Below are 27,840 nucleotides of genomic sequence, written 5' to 3' on the forward strand. Positions count from 1 at the left end.
CAGGTTTTTTTTTAAAAAATAATATTAGCAATAATTTAATATTAGTAAGTATCTAGTTACCTACTGAAATATTTCGTGGCTCTATGGAAAAATCTCCGTTTCTGTACTCTACAATTTGAGAAGTAGGTACTGGCCTAATACGTGTAATGACACTGTAGCTTAATAGCTATAGTTTCCTTCCAAAGTTTAAATGCGAACATCTTTATTTACATTTAATTTTGATTGACGTTTCGTTGGCCGATAATTCTGAATACCTCTGTATCAAATTAAATTATCACTAGCTATCGACCATAGATAATATTTTGCTATCGACATACAAGAATTGATAATTGTATGTTTTCATCGTGATGGCTGCACCACTCGGCTACCCTTTATTACGCCATTGATTATAATGTAGCTATCAATATTTTTTTCAATCCATATTTCACCCACGATGGCCGCGCGGCTTAAGCGTCGGCCTATAACGTCGTGGGTCCCAGGTTCGAATCCTGGGTCTGGAAAGTACGCAATATATTGTTTTTCAGTTTGTGTATGTCAGAGTATGGACATAATATGTTGAGCAAGTGGCTGACATCCATTTCTCGTAAAAACAAAATCTCTTAATACAAACCTCTACTCTGTGGAGGCCCATAAGATCTTATTAGGATCGGACATGGTCGAATATAATATGTCTGTGAATTGCTTTCAATTAGTATAACTGCGTCAAATTATACTAAATACATGTTGTATTTATTTATTTTTACATTATCTTTAATTAAAAGTATTTTTCGCGCCCATTGCAAAGGTCATTCTCGAGAGTACGTAATTTATGCTGGTTATTTTGAAAAAAAGCTAATGGTTTCGAGGGGAAGAAAACAAATGGAAAAAAGTGGTTTTACAGTAGCATCTCCCTCGGATTAACGGAACCGGAAATGAAAAATGAACAAAATATTATCTATTTTGAAGTGTAAAGAACACAAATCATGGCAACTCTAAAACAACCTTGAAAGATTCGAGTAAGAAGTTAGCCTTTTTTCTCTTAATATCTACCAATAATTTTAACGATTGCAGTTATACCAATTCAGAAATCGTTATTTCTGAATAATATTCAATTTAGTCATGCTATTTGCGACGATTAACACCCACGGTGGCCGCGCGGCTTAAGCGTTGGACTATAACGCCGTGGGTCCCAGGTTTGAATCCTGGGTCTGGCAAGTACACATATTGTTTTTCAATTTGTGTGTGAGTCAGGGTAGGTTGAGCAAGTGGCTGACATCCATTTCTCGTAAAAAACAAAATCTGTTAATACAAACCTCTACTCTGTGGAGGCCCATAATTATGATCCTATTAGGATCGGACATGGTCGGGGGATTTGCGACGTAGCTTTAGCATGGTTCCAAATAGGTTTCTAAATTATTTATTTTAAGAATATAACGTTGATAATAATTCTTGTTTTAGTTATCAAACTACACATCAAAAATGAAGGTCTGCGTAGTCGGAGCTGGAGCCGCAGGACTGTGCGCCGCACGTCATCTCCTCGCTGCCGGAGCCACTCCTGTCGTCCTCGAGAGGTCTTCAGCTCTCGGGGGTACTTGGGTGTATACCGACACTACTGGATACGATGATTATGGACTGCCTGTGCATACCAGCATGTACAAGAGTTTAAGGTGAGTTTCAAATCTTGTTAATTTTCTTTATTGTTAAGCAGTATTGCCAACCGTACTATAATTATAGAATAATACTATAATTTTGGATACGCGAAAATTGTAAAATACTATAATTTAAAGGATTAGAGACGAAAAATATTCCTGTACTTAAGTTTTTTTCAGAAATAGGTATATATTATAATTTTTACCCTTTTGTACTATATAATCAATATAGAAAAAGATGGCAATACTGTTGTTAAGTAAATTTTTTCACAAAGTTGGTAAACAATAATAATTGTATCGAAGTCAAAAGTAATGATAAGCTTCACGACTGATTCAAAAGCATTCATTGATGGTTAGTTGGCGAATGGATAACCGTAGTCATATAGAGTATCCTAGAGGCAGTAGCGCACCCAGGTTTTAATATTGGGGGGGGGGGGCAAGGAGGATAATGTAAATTAGTCCCATAGGATCTTTTTCTTCTTCACAGGCTAATTTCTCGTTTATCGGCCTTTTGTCTATTGCACTCGGTGTACCTACACCATGGTCCCCACATCCTGAAACGGGCCCTTAGGCTAGGATATTTGGCGGGCCCCCTACCTACCGCCAAGATTAAAGGCAGTGTGAAACACTACATTAACGTTTTTCAAATTGTGTTTTAGTTTAAATTAAGGGTACTCATACAGTGAATTATTGGCGATTTTTAATACATCCACTTTAATAATGGAGTTGTCGAGTATCGACACATAATAATCAAAAATATATTGTACAATTATATTATTGAAAATGGTCATGGCCATGAAGTATAATAGCGCCGCAGGCGACTTTTTTGCTATTAAAGCTAATTTATGATGTGTGTTTATCTCACTTATCTGGTCATCCCGACACGCCGGGCCCCCCACAGCCCGGGCCCCCAGGCTATAGCCCTGTCAGCCCTCCCCAGCCATGACATACACCACTCCGGAATTCGGGTGGACACCGAGAAATTTTTGACAGTTCCATTAGGGATTGGGTTTCTAAAAAAACCTGACATTAGTGTTTCGAAATTTTTGTGTTAGATATTAAAATCTAAGAAATTTTTCTAAAAAGGGTGCTGGAGAATTACAAATCATTTTTTTGCCGTGTTTTTATTTGTCTAAGCCCAATGGTATGGTTTATCGGCTTTCAATTTCAATGTTTAAAATCATTCTGATAATTTTGGGGGGTGCCAGGGCCTCTTGCCACCCCTCTGGGTGCGCCACTCCCTAGAGGCATTAAATGACCACAATCTCAGATTAATGATATACCTATAGAGAGGGCCTATTTTCGGCAAAATGAAACCGTGTTTCTAGCGTACCTACAACGCACTGTAGAACAACGATTTTATTATTATCAACTTAACTATGATATACGTGTCGATAAAAAGTTAAGAAGCAAGATGAGTGGAACGAGTTATGGCGAAGCCTTCATCTAGCAGTCGTTGGAGACTCACATGGGTCCAACACTAAAAATAAAGATTATCAAAAAAGACACATTCCCATTACAGGATTATTTGCTCCGAAAATCCGAACAAAAAAACATTTGAACAGTCTACTCTGAATACAATCTCCAATATTAAACAATTTTTGGTAGACTAGTGAATAAATAAATATTTATTATTCATTCTATTACCTCATCAAAGTCATTAACACGATAATAATATAATTTAATCGAAGTATCTTTATTTCGTGTAATCATTCATACATCCGACTTGACGACACAGTTCTCACCAAATTTGTCGCAGGGCTACCAAACAAGTGGTTTGTGAGTATTTCCGAATTAATTAATAATCCCGCGGTTCTATTTAAGTCACAATCAATCAGGGGCGAAGGATGGATGGAGGCTGTTAAGATACGACATCAATAGTGCATACTCAACTTACTCAGTCACACGTTTGTATTTTAGTTAGAGCGGAATGCAGAAACATTTGTCATAACTAAAATTTCCTTAGCAGAAAACACTATGCAGAAACATTGCCCTTAGTTAAGATCATTTCTATTGAAAATAATACCATATTTGAAAATTCTCGTTAGGTAAATTAGGTAAATTATTTTATAATTGTTAAACGATGACAAAAATGTGACAACTGCATTTTATAAATGCAATAACTATAAATACATATTAATATTTAATTATAATACTCTTATGTTTCCGTTATAAGTCATTATACGTGATTCCAAAGGCACGCAAGATATTTTTTTAACATGGTAACACTAGCGTCAAGTGTTATTCTTCACCTGGCATTTTGTATTTCTGGCGTATAAAAGTAAAATAATATTCTGCAAGTACATGCCAAACGAATTAACACTATCAATATCCATATTGAGATACATTGTTAAATGAATTTGAGTGTATGGACTGTGTTATAGACATGCGAATTTATTTTGACAGCAGCTGTCAGTGGTAAATGGTAATACAGAAGGGGGAGTGTTCATAACAAAAGTAGTCTATGGTTAAGGATTCCTTAACTCTATACTCAGGATTGTCTATAGTTAAGTCATGCTTTTCGGCGACTTATCCTTAGAACGAAATCTTAGATTGTGCATGCTGCTCTAAGACTACAATTTAGAGATGGTGTTGGTAAGTTTTTAAAAATAAATTAAACCCTGTCTAAACCAAACCATAACAGCTTAGGAATGCTATGGGCGATCCGACAAAATAGTCCACACTTTTTATTTCGGTATACTTATTTCTTTTCGTTGAATTATGAATACATATTACACATGATGTTGGTTGTTAACTGTTTTTAATTTAACTAAACCTTGCCCAAACCGAACCGTAATAGGTAAAATATATTATTATATCTATAAAATATCCAAAATGATGCATGATTGAATGGTATAATTTTAGATATTTTATAGATTGGTAAGTATTTTTTGACTAAGTATATCAATTATGGCTTGGTTTTCGCAGGGTTTAATTGAATTTTAAAAACTAACCAACACCATCTGTAAATTTTAGTCTTAGTTAAAAGAAAACAAATACGCATGACTGATAAAGTTTAGTGTGCACTTCTTCAATAAAAACAAATACGTACGACTAACAAAGTTTAATGTCAGTATTTATGGCGGATCTTAACAGCCTATCTCCATCCTTCGCTACTGGTATTTGGACCCAGAGTGTGGACCTAATAGGTTGAGCAAGTGACTAGCGCCCATTTCTCGTAATATTAAAAATCTGTTAATACATCCACCTCTGTGCGGAGGTCCATTGTATGATAGTCTTAGAATCGAACGTAGTGATGTAAAAAAAATATAAAAATAATTAATAGTACATAACATTTATTATTTTAATAATCTACTAAATGTTTACAATTCGCGTTAACAACAAGAAACGACAATTAATAATTTAATTTCATTCGCGAAAAATTAAATATGCGTTTTGATATCTAATGTGGGTTCAAGGGTGATCATAATATTTGTTGTAAAGCACGCGGTACGCGCGTAAAAATAGCAAAGCTTGCTAATATGGATGTGGTCGGGTTAATTGTTTATTTTTGACGACTTTGATAGCGTGCCGAGTCAATGCGTCCACGGTCGTCCTTATTTTGTTATCGGCATTATAATATGGATTAATAACCTCTCTTTAAGCCTTGAACCAGGCTACGAAAATTCACCCTTTCCCATTACTGCTAACTAAAAAAATAATAATACTATTAATTTGAGTTAAAGGCGCATTCACACGGCTTTTACTATGATCATCGAGTAGGTATAAGAATGATCCATGAAAGTTACCCGTGTAAATGCATCTTAAGGCTATACTTCAGCTGGGGCACGGTTTAAAACGATCGTGACTACGCGTAAAACCTCATATCTTTTTTACAATATCACTATCACGATTGCACATCTATTGATTGTAATGATTACTTGTTCAAGAGCAAGCATAGTTTATTACTTATGTACTTAATATTTTTGAAATTTTACCACAAACCTTTGATCAAAAAAATTAAATAATTTCATCCAAAAAGGTGTGTACCCGCTTTGGCAGGCTTGCTTCGCCTTATTACATCCAGCCTTACAGACATATTTTAAACAATATTATCTGAGCGATTTAATTTGTAAATGATTCAAAAAGACAAAATAGCGATTATCATTGATTGTTTTTTTTTTAATTTCAGAACCAACCTTCCGAAGGAGATTATGGGATTCCCCGATTTCCCTATTCCAGAAAACAAGAAATCCTACCTTCCAGCCAAGGATATGCTGGCTTTTTTACAATCTTATTCTGATCACCATGATGTCACGAAACACATCAAGGTAAAATATTTACTATATACGCTGGCCTTTAACTTTAATATTAAGACGGTACTTCAGTGAAACGGCAAATAGTTTTCAACTATAGGCGCGACAAAATTTTGGACTCGCTGGCAATCGGAGAGCGAAAGTCGAGCTGTGAACACGTCAATTTGTTTCGTGATGGCGACGGGGGTATTAATTCTTAAATCGTGTAACGATGACTAAAAAACGTTACCCATTTACATGAAAAGAAAACATGTCAATGAATATATTATTATTGTTACTAATAGAACAATAAACAGAACATTAAATGGACGCATGTTGGATTTATATGACAAATTATATTTCGTTCGGCACGCGTCATTTGCACAATCCGCGCATCGCCTAGCCACGATCTTTTTAGACCATGCCGAAAATTACATGCTAAGTGTGATGAAATTTCGAAATCGCTGGAATAAGAAATTTAACTGATTTATAAATGACTCGCGCACTTGAATTGGTGGGTACATTTTCGGTCAATAAGGGGATTAACACTACCCCGGACGACGACTATCATCCCCACATGACACCCACACCCTGAAGCGCCCCCCCCCCAGGCCAGGATTAAATTGGTAGAATTAAAGATAGTGTGATGGCTTACAGTAGCGTTTTCCAAATGGTGTTCCGTGTTCCAGATAATATAATTAAGGGTATTCAGCAGGGAACTCAGAAATAATGTGAACTGAAATACCTAATGGGTAAGGAGTAGTTGGTAACCGATCTAGAGTAAGGAAGAATCCACGATAAACTTAAAAACTTGTCAAGAATACGTCATACGTCAAATACTGACAACTGCAATCGGTTTATGCATTGACGCTAATTTAATATTGGTGTATTACACATACTATTGCACGTGCATAATGCGTGCTTCATTTTCGCAGGACACTCACACATTCAAAACCCTACATCAAAATGTAGCGTATTGAACATAGCCTATCGGAATTCTATTTATTATCTGTTCTGTGGATTCATTGTATTTTTAACGATTTTTTTGTATTCTACAACGTTTTTCTTAGCTCATATTCTTATTTGTCCGGTACAAATCTTGCAATAGATTTTTAACTAACTTCCCGACTAGTTAGACATTTGAAACTTTTAGAATATATTATCAGAACACGATGCCAATGCATTTTTTTTAAATACTTTTAGCCATCTTTAAGTAGAATTGACTTCATTTTCAGTTAATTCTGTTTTGTATGAAAAGTTATTTTGGAAGAAATCCGTAAAAATTAAAACTATTGTTGGTTGCTAAGTGGGTCCTAGCAACTAAATTATTAATATTAATATATACGTGCGTTACTATGGAAATCAATATGACGTGTCAAAATGACATTTCAATATATTTATTCAGTATTTCTATCAAGTACAATTTTTTTTGATCGTTTAAGCTAGTCAAGTCAAGTTTATATGATTCAACAGAAAATTTAAAAACGTTGTATATAAAAAGTTATTTTTATCTTGTAATTATTTAATAAATCAATTTGAAGTTGTTGAGTATCGACACACATCAATCAAAAATCACATTGCACAACATCATGTTTTAAAATGTTAAAATATCTCAAGTGAAATAGCGCCACAGTTTTTACCATTATAACTAATTTGTGAAGTGTGTTTATCTCGCTTATCTGGTCGATCCGCCACGCCGGGCCCCTAGGCTAGAGTCCTATATTAGCCCTCCTTTGTGGGTGCCATGCATCCCCATACCTAGATTAGGTTCAATCTTGAATCTTGACAGGGCTCGAAATGGACCGGAGCGCACAGGAGCGCCGTTCCTGTTCGTGAAATCGGTAAAACTATCGCTCCGTCTCGTGGACAAAATAATTTGATCGTCTAAACTAGATAATCCATATAAATAGAAAATCAAACACACTTATTTTTATGAAATACATAATAAATACAATTTGATAAATATGTAAATATCTTCAGAAAAATGTCGAGTGCTCCGGTTCGTAAACTTTTCCATTTCGAGCGCTGAATCTTGACTAACCTAACTATAAAATTGCTATAACTATCTCCATATTACTACCTAAGGGTCTTGGCTACCACTCAATAATATGTCTAATCTCTTATGCATGATGTCAGCTCCATAAATTTCTTCAACAACGAGGATGTATCTGAATACGCAGTGAAACCACCAGTTCTTGGCTTTGTTATTCATACAGAGACTCCATGAGAATCTGAACTCACAAAAGTCAACACATTCAAAATGATATCATTGAGACATGGTTTAACCAGCGCTTCCATCCCAATTTAAATTATTTGGCTAGCAAACATGTATTCTTACAATAATATACCTATTATCTTTCTAATCATAATAAAAGCTATCAGTTTTCTCAACTTATTTGGATATCTTAATATTTCAGTTCAACCATTTCGTAAAGCTGATCAAGCCATCAGGAGATGGCTGGGAGATCCAGTACAACAACCTGAACAGCCACGATGACATTACTGAAAAGTTTGACGCTGTCATGGTCTGTAATGGACACTATAATACGCCATACGTCCCTCAAGTCAAAGGAATGGCTACATTTGAAGGTATGTGATGTAATTATTTAATAATTCTCATAGGGATGCTGTAAATAAACTGGAAAAACCGTTTAATGATAATAAATATTGATTATACATATACATACAACACTCAAGAGACAATAAAAATTTACAAAGTTCAAAATATTTATAGACTTTCTTTATGACGTATTCGTTATCATAATCGTTCGTTATGACGATTATGATAACGAATGATGATCAACGACAGTTTTTACCAACAATAAAATTATAAATATTATTGAAGAATAATTCACAAAAACCTTGTTTCAAAACCACTTTATAGAGTACATATTGTGAAGGAATTGTGCCAATCGTATTCTTCGAGAATAAAAATGTTCATTCACTTAATCAATAAAGATCTGGTCCGCTTTAAGGAACACGGCCGCCTTCGTGAGAAATCCCATAAAGCTCCCCACCTTATCCTAAAAAATGAATCTCGTTTTAATTTGCAATGTAAATCTTTCAAGAGATAGAAAACATTCTGTATGACTATAAGACCATTGATTCGTAAGACACGTAGCGGAAATTAACTTTAAAGTTAGTCCAATATAGTATCAGTAACATTTGTATTAAAAATACAAAAGTAGTGCATATAATATATTATGTAAGTACAATATATTTCCTACGAATTTTCTAAAACGAAATATGTTTAACGTTTCATCTATTCTTCTCTTTCATAATTATATTTGATGGCAGTATTTGTTCTTATTTCGTTAAAAAACGGTCACCTGGAAGGATATTTTTGTAGAAGGCTTGAAACCACTTAACCCAATGCTTACGGGCCCTTTCAATTAGTTTTGTAATTAACGTGTTAATTTGCATTTGAAAAGCAATTAAAAACACAATTATTGTAAATGGCTGCGCTTTTTAGTGGACTGTAATAGAATGAGGATGATTCAGATGCTGGGAGGAGGGGGTTATACCAAGGATTCCAGGCACTGACCTTAATGATGATGAGGCTGGCTCCCTGGTCTGGTTTTCACTCACTAGTACTACCACTCTCGCGCTATTACACTGTACTTTTTGAGTCACTCTGTGGTTTGTTGAATAGATTGTTGGGTAATGAGTTGTGAGTAACGAGTGTACGTCTTGACACTTTTATTGTCCGGAGGTAACTTGTAACGAAATTGTTTATACCATGCCTGGACGCACTACAATCATTGTGTGGGTAGTTTAGGAATTTTGTCCGGGATTGCGCTACCATAATTGGCCCAAACAGTTAATAATAACGATTTGCTGAACCTCTACCAAGCATCGTTTATATTGGATCCTTGGATCTTGGTGCACGCATTTTATATTAAATTTTTAGTTTCCACCATGGTTAATGTAACAAAAACATTGTAGAACTTTATTCTACCTGTTATACACCTACTTGTTTGATGAATAGTATGCTATCTATATTATTTTTAGGTGAAATAATGCACAGCCACGACTACAGAGTACCAGAAGTCTTCGCTGGAAGCCGGGTCCTGGTGATCGGTGCTGGACCATCAGGGATGGATATAGCTCTAGAGATAGCATCCGTTACAGAGAAAGTTATTCTCAGCCATCACCTGAAGGAGAAACCCCGTTCCAAGTTCCCCGATAACCTCATCCAGAAGCCTGACGTAGCTGAACTCAGCGGAAAGACAGTAATTTTCAAGGACGGTTCAAGGGAGGACATCGATGCAGTATTCTTCTGCACAGGTTAGTAAAAACTCAACATGATACCTACCATGGTCCATGATAAAGAATTTTTACGAGAACTAGTAATTTTATTGCGTTCAAACATCTGAAGATAATCATAAGCCAAATGTCCTGGAGTGATTCACGGTATTGAGACTAATGGAAACATAATATTTCTAATCAGATCCTTTTCTGCCATCTACAAAGGCATTTTCGGTATGTCAGCAGAGAGGCCATGACAGTTTAATGCAGAAACATTTTACAATTCGGTAGCACATCTATGGGTAGCACTTTCTTATAATCTCTCAATATCGACATTTCGCGCCAGACCACCTAAATTACTATAATTGGGCGTCGTGAGTTGTTGTAAAGTTAAAAATAAGAGAGAATATAGTTTGAGCCCATTGGCGGTTATCAAAGAAGCGCAGGAGCTGCCTGCTTTAAAATTTTGCCAAACAGTCTTGTGTGACTGTAAAACATTTTAAATCGAGCTGTTAATTTCACACGGTCACTATTATTTCTGGTCCAGAATAAAGTACCTACATAATATTATGTTCGTAATAATTTATACAATGGTTTGTACACTTTCGCCGTTACACAAACGCAAGTGCACAATCTCACAAGCACAAACAACGCTATTGCTTCAATTGTAGTTTTGAAAGTAAGTACTAATTTTCGAGCTTTAATCAAAACGGCATTCCACAAGACTACTGCGTCCCTACTTCCAATGAAATTTCCCTCCGAAATATGGCAACACTTGTTTTTCGGTACATTTGCGCACATTTTCCATCCGTGGCTGAATACAGAAAAACATTAAAATTTGTATAAACTTAATCAATTCAACAAATTCTAATAGATTTAAGTTTTGTACAATAATTCCATTTGAGTCGTTTTTTGCGACCCGGGGTTCGCCTTTTGGCATCTTTGATAGTATTAACATTAATTCAACAATTTCAACAAAATAAAAAATATAAAACTTTCAAATAGTTTTTATACTTACAATGAATGTTGATCATTGGACAATGCAGTATTACATAGAGTCAGATTTTCGTACCATACCTATGTAAGTTTTGCGATTTTTAGATTTTTAGCTGTAGAGGTGGGAAAACTGGTCGATTTTGAAGACTAAGTATACTTACTACCAGTATAAAAAATACTTAGAATCGAAACTTGTTCCAAAATACTTACTAGTATTTGGAATACTATATAGAGCGTTTGGCGTGCGTATGCGACAGAAGTCTCATACTCAACTGGAACTAAAACCAACTCCATATTAGTATTTTTGAAATACGTATCGGCTCAGGGAACTCACTGTGTATCGGCTTCAATAGAATCGCTAAAAATACGCTGAGCTCCGCTTTTCGAAATGTCCCATTTATTATAAAATTTAAAATACATTTTAAATATATGAGTTGTTTTTCTGTTAGGTTATAATATTTTTGTTAACCTAATATTTATTACCTTTATTAGCCTAAGCCTGTCTGTCATCTCACCACTGTGCTGCGACATAAAATTTATGACCTATTGTTTATACATTCGAATGCAATAGATTAAAAAAATTAAATATACCTATATTCAAGTGCTATCTCGTTCGAGCGCATTTAATGTCAATAGTGTTGAAAGTCTACCAACTGGCGAGCGCACAAAACAGCGACTCGCGATGATATCATCACAAGTTTTTTGGGCTACACATACTGAGTATGGGTAGTTTCATCCGAGACTTGAGTATACAAACTGGTGACAGTATTTCCAACTCACCTTTATTAGTCTGCGTTTGCGACCTTAATACTTATCCTGCTAATGAATTAGCCAATTATTAGGTACCTATGCATACCATGGTTCCCCAAAATTATATTGCGCCTAAGGCCTACAAATGTCTTAAAGCGCCACTTAGTAGAGACAATCATAATGATTAACGTTTCAATTATTTTTTTACAGGCTACCTCTACAATTTCCCGTTCCTGGACCCATCATGCGGCATCAAAGTGGAAGAGAACTTCGTCCAGCCACTGTACAAGCACATGGTCAACATTGAACACCCGACCATGTGTCTGGTGGGAATCCCATACTACGTCTGCGCCTTCTCCATGTTTGACTTACAGGTAATTCAATATTTATTATTTGATAAAGTCAGTGACGTCCCAAGACAAGATGCCGCCCCTATACAGTGCCAAAATGCCGCCAATTTTTTTTATACAGTACTTTTTATCATCCTTCCATGACTTAAATATTTAAGAAATGTGTTGTATGGATACATTACTAACAAGATATAGGTGTACCACTAAATCTGATTTAAATACCATCTCTGTTTCAATAGACAATATTACGAGTATTCAGTTTCAGATAGGTACATTTAAAAATACACCTGACATCTTTCAAAACTCGCGAGTGACTGGCATACGTCATATTTGGATAAGTTTTAAATTAGGTATACATGTGCCATTGCTGTTCACCAAGAACGTGACGTCTAAGGACAATGGAGGTAAACTAAACATCGCGAACCCGACAAAAAAAGTCCTATTAAAACTTAGTACTTACATAATTAATATATTCTGTTACCAACCAGTGAGTTTTATTTTTTAATGGAAAGATATTTCCGTTATTACTAAGTTTAGGTAGCTTTCTATGTATACCTAATGATTCTCCTCGATTTGCCGCCCTTTGGGTAACTGCTGCCCCCAAGCGACGCGATTTGTCAACTAATGGGTCTATTCTATCCTTATCGACCGCTAAAGTGATAAAGTAAGAAATATTATCAAACTTAGGGTAAATTTATATCAAAGTATTAGCACTTATTGTAACAATTACAATACGTTGGTTATAATTGTTGCAAATAAGTGCTATATTTTAACAGCAGCAAGAGATGTGCTGTTAAAATATAAACTGCTAAAACAGTAAAACCAATGTGTTGTAATTGTTACAATAAGTGCTAAAACTATGATACAAACCTACCCTAAGTTTGACAATATTTATCACTTTATCACTTTAGCGGTCGATAAATATAGAATAGACCCATAAGAGTAATGTATTTCTGTTTTCAACGCTAGGTGTCGTTATATATCACTGAATAAGGGTGGAGTTAAGCTGTTAAGATCGGACATAAATAGGGCACACTAAACTTTGTCTGTCATACCTATTGTTTTTATTGAACAGAGAATACTAATATTGCAGATGGTCCTGGTAAGTTTTTAAAATTTAATTAAACCTCGTCTAAACCAAGCCATACGAGATAATAGTCAAAAATTCGTTTTGAAGACCAAAAGTTTAGAATATTATCTGTACCTACCTACTTATTACTATTATTATATATTATATTATACCTACCACGTTTTTATTAGCTTCTTGTGTGTCCAGTACATATTTTTTCTTGTATATACAAGATTTGTATTGGACGATTGAAGATTTTAACTAACTTCCCGACTAGCAAGACATTTGAAACTTTTAGAATATATCAGAACACAATGACAATGCATTCTTTTAATACTTTTAGCCATTTTTAAGCAGAATTGAATTCATTTTCAGTTAATTCTGTTTTGTATGGAAAGTTATTATTGTTGGTTGCTAAGGGGGTCCTAGCAACTAAATTATTAATATATACGTGCGTTACTATGGAAATCAACATGAAATGTCAAAATTACATTTTAGTAAGTACTCTATATTTATTCACTATTTCTATCAAGTACAATAAAAAGTTTTTATTAATACATAGAATTGTCAAGTTTATATGATTCAACAGAAAAATTAATAACGTGGTATATAAAAAGCTATTTTTTATCTTGTAATTATTTGAGTACCATGTCCGATCCTAATAAGATCAAATGGGCCTCCACAGAGTGGAGGTGTGTATTAACAGATTTTTGATTTTACAAGAAATGGATGCTAGTCACTTTCTCAACCAATTAGGTCCATACTCTGACACAAACACAATTTGTAAAAACACTATGTGTATTTACCAGACCGAAGATTCGAATCTGGGACCTACGACTATAGGCCGACGCTTAAGCCTCTCTGCCATTGTGAGCGGTGACTTACCATTAATTATTATTTAAGTGCAAAAATAAAGATAATTAATAATACCTGATTCTTTTTATCACTTCTAGGTTAGGTTCTTCATCCGAGCCTTGGAAGGCCACTTCCAGCTTCCTTCAAAAACCGAGATGTACGAAGTGAGTGAAGCGGAAATTGCTGAACGAGAACAGAGGGGATACACGAACCGACAGGCGCATATGATGGGGCCTGATCAGGTAAACTACCATTTGCATTTTTTCTGATATCCCAAGACACGAATAAATTATGTTCAATTGTACCTACGGCATCATTAACAAATCTCCAACTCATTACCAAACCATCATCGACACTTCGACTCACTGTGGATCTATTCTACCTCCAGGTCACCTTCCTTTTTTATCTGGTACAGACTTTCCTCACTCCCATACCAACCATGGCGTCTCTTTTTCTATTTACATCCGTTTACCTACATAATTATGTCTAGCTATATCTCACGGTCCTTCCTTTTTCTTGCCAATGTGTGTTTCTAGAAATTTATTGGGTGATTTGATATTATCTTCTATCTTTAAGGACCCACGTGCGCCACGTAGGTCAAAGTGGAGTTTTATGGTATTTTCAGAGCACAAGCCTGGACATTCCTTAAAAGTTATAGATAATTTATTTATATAATTTTGAAGCCTTATTATCCTTTATATTTATTTTAAAAATTTCAGGACTGCATAAAGTATTTTTATTACATAAAATAGTATTCTTTTAATCATCTCGATCTAATGTTTTAGTATATAGTCATATTTCAGTACATCCATGTGCAGTGGTGTTCAGATTTTTTAGGTTTATTAATTTTTAAACGCATTTACAAAACCATTAGTAAATTAATGTTAACATTATATAGTGAAATATTTACGATAAAAAATTATATTGATAATCTCTGTGATCCCAAATTTGACAAGAATTAGGCATTTTATTATTCAAAAAATGGGCACAATTAACACATTAGAAGATAATTCTAAAGATACTGATTATAAGCTATGTCTTTGACCATTCAAATGTGATAAAACATCCTACGAATAACGATTGTTTTATAATAATTATTGAGCTAAGAATAAGGTAGTATTTTTCAGAAATCCACCATTTCTATTGGCATTTCCCAGTGGTTAAGCTGCAACATACGACCGTAGCCATAAATTGACAAACGATAAATGAAGCAGGGAGTTCATTTTTGCCTAAGCTGACCTGTCGAGGTTTCTTGACTACTCTGTTTCCTCTGAGGATCAAGGTTACATGTAAATTTACGTATTACATTTCACCGTAGCACAGTTCGCCGTGAGCTTTCTTATATACTATACGGTCATCTCTATAGCAGCGAGATGAAAAAATTACGCGTGGTTCGTGGAGCATTGCAGACAATAATGTTCCCTCAAGAATGAAAACCTAACCCAACCTAACAAACAATCCAGTATATCGGCTATTTACAACCGACAAGAACCGTGTTTTATTTAGTCATGAATATTAGGTATCTCAGTACTATACGACCCAAAAAGGTTGAATGGTCTTTAATAATATACGACCATATATTTTCGATACAATATTTCACGGTGAAGTGTGAACGGCGAACTGTATATGTACAAATTTCCGGACACAGACGATAATCTACGTTATTGTTATTGGAATTAATCGTTGCCATATATTTTCCAACAAGATTCTTGTCTTATACGTATTTATGTACCAACGTGAATCAGCCTTGCTATATTATCTGAATAGAAGCATAAATTATTATGACTTTTCTATGAATATATAAATAAGTATGTATCACTGTTTAATCGAACTAGAGTAATTCGTTTGACCAACGTAGATAACCTAACAATAATTAATAATGATAGCAAGCGACCACTGTCTCAATGCATTCATTTTATTATATATCTACCATAGATAAGAAAATAATAAAAAATAATTTATTATTTAATAAATACTCTACATCCCTATTTTTCCCTCCATCATCTATCCCGTCTTCACGACTTACTGTGATGTAACGAACATTATATTCTTAGCAGTGGCGATGGGTGGAGGTAGGCTGTTAAGAATTAACATAAATAATTCACACTAAGCTTTGTCAGTGATAGTTATTTGTTTTTATCGAACTAAGAATTTAATTTGCAGATTGTGCTGGTTAGTTTTTATAATTCAATTAAGCCCTGCCTAAACCAGGCCATGATAGTTTAGGTACGCTATGGGCGATCCGACAAAAATATTGCACACTTTTTTAGTCGTACTCATTGGTGTTAGTTGAAGTAAGAATACATACCTATAACAGATTGTGTCGGTCAGTTTTTCTTAAATTATTCATTAAACCGTGCCTAACCAAACCATAATCAATAAAAATGTTCTTCTATGTATAAAATATCTAAAAGTATGTATGATTTAATAACATAATTTTCGATATTTTATGGATAAACGAATATTTTTTGACTTTTATCTACTACAGCTGGGATTAGGCAGGTTTAAATTAAATTTTAGAAACTAACGAACGCTATCTACACATTGCATTGTTAGTTAAATGAAAACAAATATATTAATACTATCGACTGAAGGTACTTGATGGAATTTGAATTTAAATTCTAATGGATTCAAGCTCTGTACTATTCCATTTAAGTCGTTTTTTGCGACCCGGGTTTCGCCTTTCGGCATCTTCAGGCGCCGTGTACACTCACCAAAGGTAAACACACACTGACAACGAACTGATGACTTTACTCTAGCTTATATAATAAATCAATACAATCGTGAATTGAAGTGAAGAATCTTGACCACTGTATAAGTACAGTAGAACCTCGATATAACGGACTAATGCGGATGAGGGGGAGTCCGTTAAAGGCGAAAGTCCGTTATATAAAAACACAAACAAAATCCTGTTTATTCGTCTTCGGGTGATATATCCAGACACACCCATTATGGAGTGGCGTTTATGTTCGATATCGACGTGCTTGCTTTCGGTAATATTGCTTGGGAAAAATAATCAAGTTTTGTGCGCACTTTTGTTTTTTTTATATACAATTACAAAAAAGTGTGTAATATAGTTGAATTTCGTTATCTGACGAATAGTCAACAGATAATATTAGATCGTCGAGATGCGGTATTATAACTGACCATTTTTCGTTGCGTTCCTCGCTATAACTAAACAACTTAAGCACGGACCTGCGCAGAAACACACCTCCTTTCGTGTGCATAGAATAGGGATGGACAATTAGTACCTACATCCCTGACCTCGGGGCCCTATCTTATATCTTCACTTCCTGCCTCCTTTTCCAAGATCATAACTTCATCTGCTATTTCACTTTCAATCATAATGTGTACCTAGGTTCACCTTCATCTACTTCTAACCATTGTAAACTTATTGAATGGAATAATAAATGCATCCATTCACTTCGAGTAAACAAATTAAGCTGCTGTGCAGCTGTGTGAATTAGCGACCAGCCTTTCAAACACCAGTGCTACGTTCAGTCTACGAGCGGGACAACATTTTTATAAAACGTTATTAAAATTATCTAGTTGATTAGTCGATCAATCTATCCAGTGCTTGAAATAGAAAATTTTACGAACCGGAGCGCTCGATAGTTTTACGAAAATATTATATAATCTAATTTTATATGTATTTTATAACAATAAGTGTGTTCGATTTTTGTTATATATGGCCTATTTAGCTCTGACAGGCAAATTATTTTTTCCACGAGACGGAGCGATAATTTTGAGGATCTTGTGAACCGGAACGGCGCTCCGGTCCATTTCGAGCCCTGAATCTATTGCCTGTATAGTGACATGTGAAGATAAAAAAATCATTATTTTTACTATAGAATTAATCTTTAATAAAAGTTACTCCATAACCCAGGAATCCTATTACAACGGAATATCTGACGAGGCAGGTCTTGACCGTCTTCCTCCAGTGATGACAAGCATCCACAACACCAGCAGCCAAATGTTTCTCGACGACCTGCCAAACTTTAGGGATTACGTCTTCAAAGTGTGCGACCAAAACGATTTCACCTATTGCCACATATCGGAACTGTAATTTTATTGAATTCAAAATTTTCAATGCTTTTACATAGATTGTATGTTATTTGCGGCCTTGTGGTCTGTTCTTTGGGGTCATGACACACCAGCAATAAATGAGGTTAAAAGCTATCGAAAGTTGGCGATCAGGTTATAAGATCACTAATGCCTTGGACATTGAACCATCAACGGAGGTTGCGTAGTCAGGAGAGAATCGTTCTGCTGCTCTCCCAGTATTTTTGGTAAATCATAATTTGGCTGAAGTATACAGCCTTTCTGCGATTGGTAATAGGTATATTAGGTTGATAAAACTATTCACTAGTAATATAGTCATCCTAGGAAGCCACATATCAGTTTGATACATATAGAACAGTGATATTTAAACTTTGTCGAGTCACGGAACCCATAGAATTATTCGGGGAACCCCATCCCATCCTTATCTTCTTATATCTTAAAATAATTACATTTTTTTACACAATTTGTTGAAGGTCTGTTTGTCGATTTTTTTTTGAATCGCGAATTTTTATTTTGACTATTAGATTCAATATGAACATGAATTCAATTTTATTTTCATAGCCGATTTTGGCAAAGTTCATGATCTGAAGAATGAAAACATAACCTAACCTAACCTTACAAATAATCCAGTATATCGGCTATTTTCAAAATTTGTTTGCTGCTGGCTTCCTGTAAAGTGTAAACCGACAAGAACCGTGTTTTATTTAGACATGATTTTATGTCGACACAAAGAGGTTGGACGGTCTTTAATTGACGGCTATATTATTTCTGATATAACATTTCACGGTGAAGTGTGATACGGCGAACTGCATACGCACAAGTTTCCGGACACGGTTTTGTAGTTGGTGTGTTTAACCATGTTTACACGATGTACCTTCACGAAACGTGAAAATAAATTGAAAGATATTTGATTGGTATTTACTATTTAGTTAATTTATTGTAAGTAAAAAATTGGTGGATTATTTTTATAATAGTTTTATTAAATATTGTGAGCTTTTTCTTCTCGTCAATCGAAATTATTGAAACAAAGTATATATTGTGATGGTTAATTTAATAAAGCTTACCAATGTATGTAAAAAATTATGAATCAAACACTTGTAATGAGCAAAATGAATTTTGTACTTGACTCAATGACATTATTAATGGACAACGCACTCAATACAGTAGCTAGCAAGTAAATTCACGCACAGCAACATTCGCTCTTGTATAGGTAGACGTCACGCAATTTCCATTATGCGATATCACGCATCGGGAATTTATAGCAATATCATCTTTATTGTAATGGCGTTAGAACCGTGTTTCTAGTGTCAATGTTCATTTGAGTGAACCCGTTCGAACTTAACCGTTCGGCAGACCCGACAAAAAGCATCGGGAATTTATAGCAATATCACCTTTATTGTAATGACGTTAGAACAGATTATGCCATTCGGCAGACCCGACAAAAAAGTGAGTGTCATTTTTATTCCCAGATGCTTCGTCCATATTAATGTCTTGACTTGACTGCACTAAAATACCATGGATAAATAAGGGCTTTTATAATATGGAGATAGGTATGACGTCGTTTTTTCTGAAGACTATGTCAAAATTTAATGTGTCAGTTTGGCCCGGTATCATCGTTTACGCCACTTGGCTTGAATTAAAATTACTAATAATAAATGTCCCAATAATGTTTGTGGAGTGCAGAAAAAAATCAATCATAATTAATAAGTATTAGCATTGAACAATACCTACACGCTGTTTTCTTATCTACTCTAAACTACTATCGACTAATATTAATACAACAATATTCCAATTATATTATAACAATATAGACATTACAAGTATCTACATATTAGAAATAGATATTCACGTTTACTTGAAATAATTACTATATACATGTAATCCATTTTGTGTCGATATATTTTGTCAATGTATTACTAGTAACTAACTTATTTTTAAAAACATCGTATAGTAAATAAAATAGTCTAGCATATTTTAGTATTTTTAATGATTTATTCATAGAATAACTTTAGAAATGTGTATAATTTAATTATTAAGTACAGGGACGTGCCAAACGGGGGTGTCATGGTTGCAAAACAGGTTCAGTGGATCTATTCTAGACACAAGGCTATCGACGGTAGTGTATCATTATATGTGTATTGAAACATTATAACTGTTGCAATAAGTTAGCCGTCTAAACTGTTTATCTCGATCTAAAAGTTGACACAGCCAAGAAAGGGGCTGTTAAAACGTAGCACTTTTTGACAGTTTAAACGGCTATATTATTGAATCAAATAACTAAATATGATAAACTACTGTCGATAGTCGCCTTGTGTATATAATAGCTTCATTGTGGGCGGCAAAAGTCAGATTTTTTTAACGATATTATAATATATTATTCATTTATCTACATACAATAATTAGTTTTATGATAAAATTACCTTCCATATCTTTAAATATTTATGTTAAATTTAATGCTTTCATTGTCCACCGATACATTTATGTGTGACTTAGAATAATAGTGGTGTATCTCCAAATTTACAAAATATCAGTTTATACCTCTGACACGTTCAAAATATGTTAATGCATCAGTGTAATATTGGTTCATCTCCATATATAATACTAATTTCTTAAAACACAAAGTTTAGTTTTTATACTTTCATGGTAACCATATATTTCATAATAACAAAACCTTGTTTATCTCAAAACTTCATTAACTCGTCACACATATATCAACATGAGACTATTTATATTAGAATTTAGAATATTATATTATTTAATTGGTAAAATTTAATGTCAATATTTTGATAACAATAAAAAAATGTTTTGACTTTTCTTTGACTTGGCAGCCAACCTAGGGGCGTCCCGGATTAAGTAAATAGATATATAATAATATTGTTTCACGAAAAGATAACTGTATTCTTAAAGCAATAATAAACATTTTGTTATCATTATCGATAACTTACTACTACGTTAACTAATCGATATTTTATTTTTAAAACACTATTAAACACATGTTTATTGAACCAGTGAAGATAATTCAATAATTAATCACATGGGCCTTCACAGAGTGGAGGTTTGTTTTATCAGATTTTTATGTTTACGAGAAATGGATGTCAGCCACTTGCTCAACCTATCAGGTCCATACTCTGACTCATACACAAATTGAAAAATAATATGTGTACTTGCCAGACCCAGGATTCGAACCTGGGACCCACGACGTTGTATAAAGTAGGTATACATTTAACTATTAGTAGTTCTTGTCTCGCGGTGGGTTGAGCTAATAACTAACAATCGTTCGTCGTAAAAATGTATGTTCATTATTATAAACTTCACTATAAAAATTATTTTCCCCGCTAAGGGCTACGTTTGCAGTAAATTGACGGAAACTGCGGTGGTTCTTGCTTGATTCCCATTGGATATATTATTTTAAATCAATTAAGACCTATATTATCACAGTCTACAACAAATGTTACGTTTTTTTGTTCACGTTAAATGATATCTATATTACTATTTATTATACCCGTTGTATATTCAGTTAATCACTGTAATATTTAAAGAAAATCTCTAAGTATTAAATTTGAATTACCTACCTATAATGTTCACTTGTTCACTGACAATCGGAGAGGTACTAAACCAGGGGTAGTCGACCTTTCTATACCAACCGCCCACTTTTGTATCTCTGTTTGTATTAAATTTTCTAACCGCCCACCGGTTCCACAGTAATGCTGATTTTTAAAGTCGGGAAGTAACTTTACTTTATAAAATTTATAAAACAGAGTTACAGCTAGTTAAAGCATATTCATTCATTATGGGACGAGACTCTTTTGTTTGCGGTCGCACTATAGCGCCATTTAGTTTCATTCACATTTTATGTGGGCAGAAAGTTGCCAAGCCTACATTTTTACGAAATTCAGTCAGTCCTTGAGCTTGTTGTTTAGCTCTCCCGGACATTTTTTCCCGGGATGTTGAAGGGATTGCGTCCAGAATGAAAGTCGATAGCTTTTTTTATGTCTTCCGGCCAAAATATTTTGGATGTCCACGATACGAGTCGATTTTTTCCCGGGAAATTAAAGAATAATCATTTATTTGTTGGTCTTTCTAAAAATCTGGGATATTGTACCGGGTACGCTCTAACCGGGACAGTTGAGCGAATCCTAGCAATCCTAGTTAGGCGAATGGCTGTCAACCTCCATTCTGAAAATAGCAATTTATTATTTTTCATTGAACAACGGCCAGGTTAGGTTTTTTCATAATACGAGTACAACACATTTTTATTTTCTAACGTTTTTTTTTTTTGAACATTGTATAAATACGTTTTTGTTAATTTCTGCATTTTTTGAGAACGCATCTTTATACCGTTTTGACATTGGTTTTAAAACTTTAAACAACTTACTGTCCGCAATAATATAATAACTCAAACATTATAGACTTAACGAACACTATGCTTAAAAATACTATTAATAAAATTCATATAAACAAAACACATATAATCAATGTTTTGAAAATATGATAATAATTAATACACGTTATTATTGTAACTACACTTAACCCATTAAATTTAATTTAAATATGTAGGTATTTACAATACGATAATTTTAATATACATTGCAAATATCTACTCTCTTATTAGGTCAGTCAACTTAATTGATTATAAACGGACAGGCCTTGGCTATTAATTCCATAGTACTACGACTAGTCCAGACTCCAGAGCAACATACCTACATTTGTCCGTAAACAAAGCATACAATGTTTTTGTGCTTGTTTGCAACTCACCCCACGTGCACACATGAAAACATTGCTATCAAAATAAATCTAATTTGGACAGTCCACATCGTACATTGGCGCGCTTAAAATCAAAATAACATTCCATAAGAGCACGCATCGTTATTTCAGATAAAATAATATAACCCCCCCACCCAAATATATGGTCACAATTGCTGTTTATTAGTACATTTGCGCTTAATTAATTACTTACCTACTACGTTTCAACTGTTTTTTACAATGTTTATTTGTTTGCAGACATTTTATGTTGATCTACAAAGGCAGTATGCGACTTTGTTGTTTTATACATACAAATGCATACTTACAATTTTCTTTATTGTGTTTACTCTCAATCATTTGTGGAAAGACATTGTACTAAGTAAAATCAAGCACCGATATACCTACCTATAGTAGGTATGTACTAATTCCACATAATTTAATAATAATCATTAACGCTGTCGTCTGCTTCAATGGGACATTATCAACTGATAAAAATAGCTGTAATATTGTATATTTTCTATAACTTGACAATGCCCCATTGAAACAGACGAAACTGGTCCTGATTATTATTAAATTATCTGGAATAAATACTACAAATTATTGTGTTTTATTATATTTTACTTGCACTCATTTTGTCAATGTTTACTGACCTAGGTCAGTAAATATAATATTATCTGTCTATGTTTTCTGTACGAACAACACCACATTATTATAAAAATATTTGGAACTTTCAGGGATGATAAATGGGATGAATAAAACACATTTGATTTTTTTATTAAGAAATAAAAAGTATAGCGACTTACACATTAGGTAGGTAATACGTATTTTAAACAACACAAAATATTTTGTACATAAACAATTTATATATAAACACTAAAGCAAATAATATTATATTATCAACATGAAATTTCGATAAATATTAAACATTATTACATTATTTGCGAGACGTACCAAAAACCCTTGCAATACTTTTAACTTAGTTTCAAGCTCGGTCGAAATATTTTCCGCTCATTTCCTGCTCACCGTCCATTGTCATCAATCATCATAATAATATCCATGATATTTATTGTCATCGGTCATTATTCATGATATGGTATAATCTGCTTCCATTCTTCCTTCTCATTTAGAGAGTACCAACCATTCTAGTCACCATGGTATATATAAGATACTGGCACAAAACATTTTCGTATTAACTATTTGTGTTCGAAATTAACAAAAGAACGCTTTGTTTGTAAGTTCTTTTTTAAATAATTTCCCGCCGAAAAGGATAAATGCTTCCCGGTTAAAATTTAAAATAGAATCAAATATTTATTTTGTGTTCACTGCTTTATATAATAGTTTAAACTTGAGTTAAAGTGAGTATAATAATTTTCTGTATGCTTCACTTAACAATTTTCGTGATATCTGATCGATTTCCGCGGTCTAACTGAATAGAAGATTAAATAATTCTCATGGACTATGATTATTGATTGCAAAAGACCCCACTCCAGTCAGAATAAAATTAATCGATTTAATAAATAATGCGTACGTAGTTATTATCATTTGCTATTTATGGATTTTATCAACCTTTATTTTAACCTTCTGTTTGTCGAGTAAATAAATCATTAAATACTTGGGAAATCATTAAATACTAATTAAATAAATACCTAGTATGTCAAACACACAAAGAGTTTTGCATATTTGGTGTTGAGCCATACGCGGAAATTATCTTAATAGGATTTATTTTCATTGACTCCTATCTTGTACATATGTATTATTGTATCATATATCAGGCCATATTGTATCATTGTACCTATCATTTATTAAAGATGCTTTTATATTGGCGCGCAGACGAGGGGAGGGTTTGGGTCCAGACCGCCCCCTCGGTAACGGAAAAATACAGATTTGATAAAATATAATAACCAATAGAAAAAAAATCGGTGTGTGTACCTTATGTACGCGGGTTAGAATTTATACTTCTTTGGCGTAACAAAACAAATAATTATTGTATTGGACCAAAACTCATCTTTGCCATACCGTCGCTATAGGATTTGTTTCCCGAATAGACCAAATGTCAATTTTACAGGAGACGAAAAACAAATTTCATTGTCGTATATTTTAATATCAGTAGATGTATCAATCATTCTTTCTATACTGTAAGATTGCAACATTATCTAAGAATAGATTCCAAGAATAATATACTGGTATAAATCATTAAATGCACAGAAAATACGTTTTATTTACAAGTACTCACTGTGGATATTCGGGAAATTTTTAGCGCTCTCTCAGAATAATGGATATTCGGGACAAAACATGGACGTTCGGGATTTAAGACCGTAGCGTATTGCTGCACGGCCCACAGATTACTGAGTGGTCAAAAAGTACGCGCCTCAAATGTTATATTTATTTACATGACAATAATTGTTAATAATTACCTCTACTATTTAAATACTTAATGATCGTAATTACCCAAGTTCGTATGTAATAATAACATGCGGCAATCGCTTTTTCGGTTTTTTTCGGATTAAGTAATAAAATAGTTTTTAAGTAATTAACTATTTTTTTATTGAACGAATAATTCACAAGATTTAAGAATGTACCATTCTAATAATTGAACATACTTACATATTTTTTTAAAATCACTTCTGAGAAAATATATTATACGGTACTACTTCAATTACTAACCGCCGTCACGGTCATTTCTCCAATATTTTATGATGGTAGGTACTTACTCGTACTTGCTAACAATTTTATATTAATACTTTTTCCAAAAAAAAAATCTATTTATATATATCTATATATCTGTATATTATTATATCTATATATTTCTATAATTGACAATTAAACTTATTATTATATATAAATTAATTACCATTGGCTGCTAATATTAGGTAGGTACCAATATCCTAAGTATATAATATCCACCAAATAAATAGTTACTAACATACATATTAAATTAAATTAACTATCAGCGCATTCAAAAATAAATAATAGCATCGCCTTTATTTTCATAGAAATACTTAGATTAAAAGTAAAATAAAGACAAACAATGTTTGATTAATAATAATTTGAAATAATAATTATTTTTTACGTCATTGTAGTTGCCGGATCATACTGTAGAATTCATACAACCGTTGGGATTTTGTGTCATTTATCAAAACAAAATGCAGTTATTTAGCTTAAAATACTCACTTCCACAACTCTACTGTAAGTTCAGGGCGAACTGGTGATGTATCAGCTATGAATGATCTCTTCAAATTTGATGAATTCACTATTAAAACAATAGTAACGTTAAAAACAATATCAATAAGACGAAATTTGAAAGAAGTCTCCAGACGGCCGAAAAATGTGAAAGTGGGCGTGATTGTTTTAGAGCTAGACAGCGTGAATGTGGGAGCGAGATGCACGGCGTGAGCGCGGTTTGATTGGCTAAAGTCATATTCGGGAAATAAACACTCAGCCAGAGATATATTTCGACCGAAATTAACTTGGATATTCAGGTACGAATAGTTGGATATTCGGGAGAACACCACGGAGTAATTGTAACTTAACATGGCGTATTCGGGTTTTTTAAAAAAATATCTCTGTTCCTAGATAAAAATATATTGTTTTTATAAATGATTTCGGTAGAGTTCGATAAAAGAAATTGAACTGCATTAAAATGTCGATTTCGACAAAAATGGATATTCGGGAAACAAATCCTATAGCGACGATACAGCGGTTATAGTCGATTCAGAAATGCCCATGATGATGTATCTATAGTCTAAGCCCATGATGAATTAATAAAAAATCAAATTTTATTGGCGTGTTATTATTTATGATTATATTCATTTCGGTCTCAAGGGTTTTTTATCGATGAGAGTGAGAGTGAGCTGAATTTTTAATGGAAAAATATTTTCGGTAATACGTTTAGGTTACTATTTCTATATATATACCAAATGATTCTCCTCGATTTACCACCCTTCGAGAAACTGCCACCCCTAAGTGATTCTCAATCTGCCTACTTACGTCACTGGCCATGGAATTCGCAATTAGTGTATCTTGATTGTAGAATTTTCCTTAATAAATATTCATTTCATAAATTACTGTAATGAATTCTATAAAATATTTTTTGTTAATAACAAAAGTCCTCAATTTTGAAATGTGTTTTTTTTTTCATTGTTTCAGGAAAACTATTACAAGTCACTATCTGACGAAGCTGGGACAGACAATCTGCCATCAGTTTTGACCAAGATACGAGAGGAAAGTTCCACGCGTTTCCTACACAACCTACAGAATTATCGGGAGGACATCTATAAAATAATCGACGATGACACGTACGCCATCTTGACAAATGGGAAATTTGAAATTATGTGTTGATCCTACAATTTATCATAAGAGAAAGAGTTTATATACATGAAGACTTATTTAAAACAATCTGCCATCTAAATGCAGAACTAGCCTAACTGGCAAATCGGTTGGGAGTGCATTACAAAGATATTTTTCTTTATAAACAAACAAAAATATAGGTACCACGTTGGCTGTATTAATTTATAGCTCGGCCGAGTTTGACGTGTTATGTTGATACCAATAGAAAAAAGAATGTCAATGCAAAACTGGCCTAACTAGTAAACCAGTTGGGAGAGCATTATAAAATATTGTATTTTTAGATAAAACCATAGAATACGACAGCTGTCGAAATCTTAAATCATGACAATATTTTAGTCATTATTTTTGTTAAATTTAATAAAGACAATATTGCTGTACCACAGAGGTCTTAAGTCTAAAGTCCGAGTTATGCCCAAATTAAAATACCTACAGATTTTGTGTCTAAATGGTTATACCTAATATTTTTCAGAGACAATTCAACTTTTGAATTAATTTATAGCAGAATTCTAAAAGTCCATTTTTCAAAGCATTTTTTCGATCGTAAGATCATCATCAGC

General features: G+C 33.6%; 1 protein-coding gene across 1 annotated transcript; it reads left to right on the plus strand.

Moving 5' to 3' along the window:
* The first annotated feature begins 1,446 nt into the window (after window positions 1-1,446).
* On the plus strand, window positions 1,447-27,274 carry LOC147070018 (senecionine N-oxygenase-like). Its single transcript, XM_085949418.1, has 7 exons — window positions 1,447-1,646; window positions 5,761-5,899; window positions 8,281-8,452; window positions 9,875-10,150; window positions 12,068-12,231; window positions 14,230-14,373; window positions 27,083-27,274. The coding sequence occupies exons 1-7, from the start codon at window positions 1,459-1,461 to the stop codon at window positions 27,272-27,274; spliced, it is 1,275 nt and encodes a 424-aa protein (XP_085805544.1). The 5' UTR covers window positions 1,447-1,458.
* Window positions 27,275-27,840: the final 566 nt, after the last annotated feature.

The sequence above is a fragment of the Rhyacophila brunnea genome, unplaced genomic scaffold (assembly GCF_057557595.1).
Source record: "Rhyacophila brunnea isolate RB1 unplaced genomic scaffold, BYU_Rbru_1.0 scaffold_22, whole genome shotgun sequence".
NCBI lineage: Eukaryota > Metazoa > Arthropoda > Insecta > Trichoptera > Rhyacophilidae > Rhyacophila > Rhyacophila brunnea.

Bases quoted from the DNA above. Each gene is read 5' to 3' on its own strand.
- LOC147070018 (XM_085949418.1), top strand. From the start codon at position 1,459: ATGAAGGTCTGCGTAGTCGGAGCTGGAGCCGCAGGACTGTGCGCCGCA. The intron at 8,453-9,874 runs GTATGTGATGTA...TATTATTTTTAG, and splicing joins AGGAATGGCTACATTTGAAG to GTGAAATAATGCACAGCCAC. The intron at 12,232-14,229 runs GTAATTCAATAT...TATCACTTCTAG, and splicing joins TCTCCATGTTTGACTTACAG to GTTAGGTTCTTCATCCGAGC.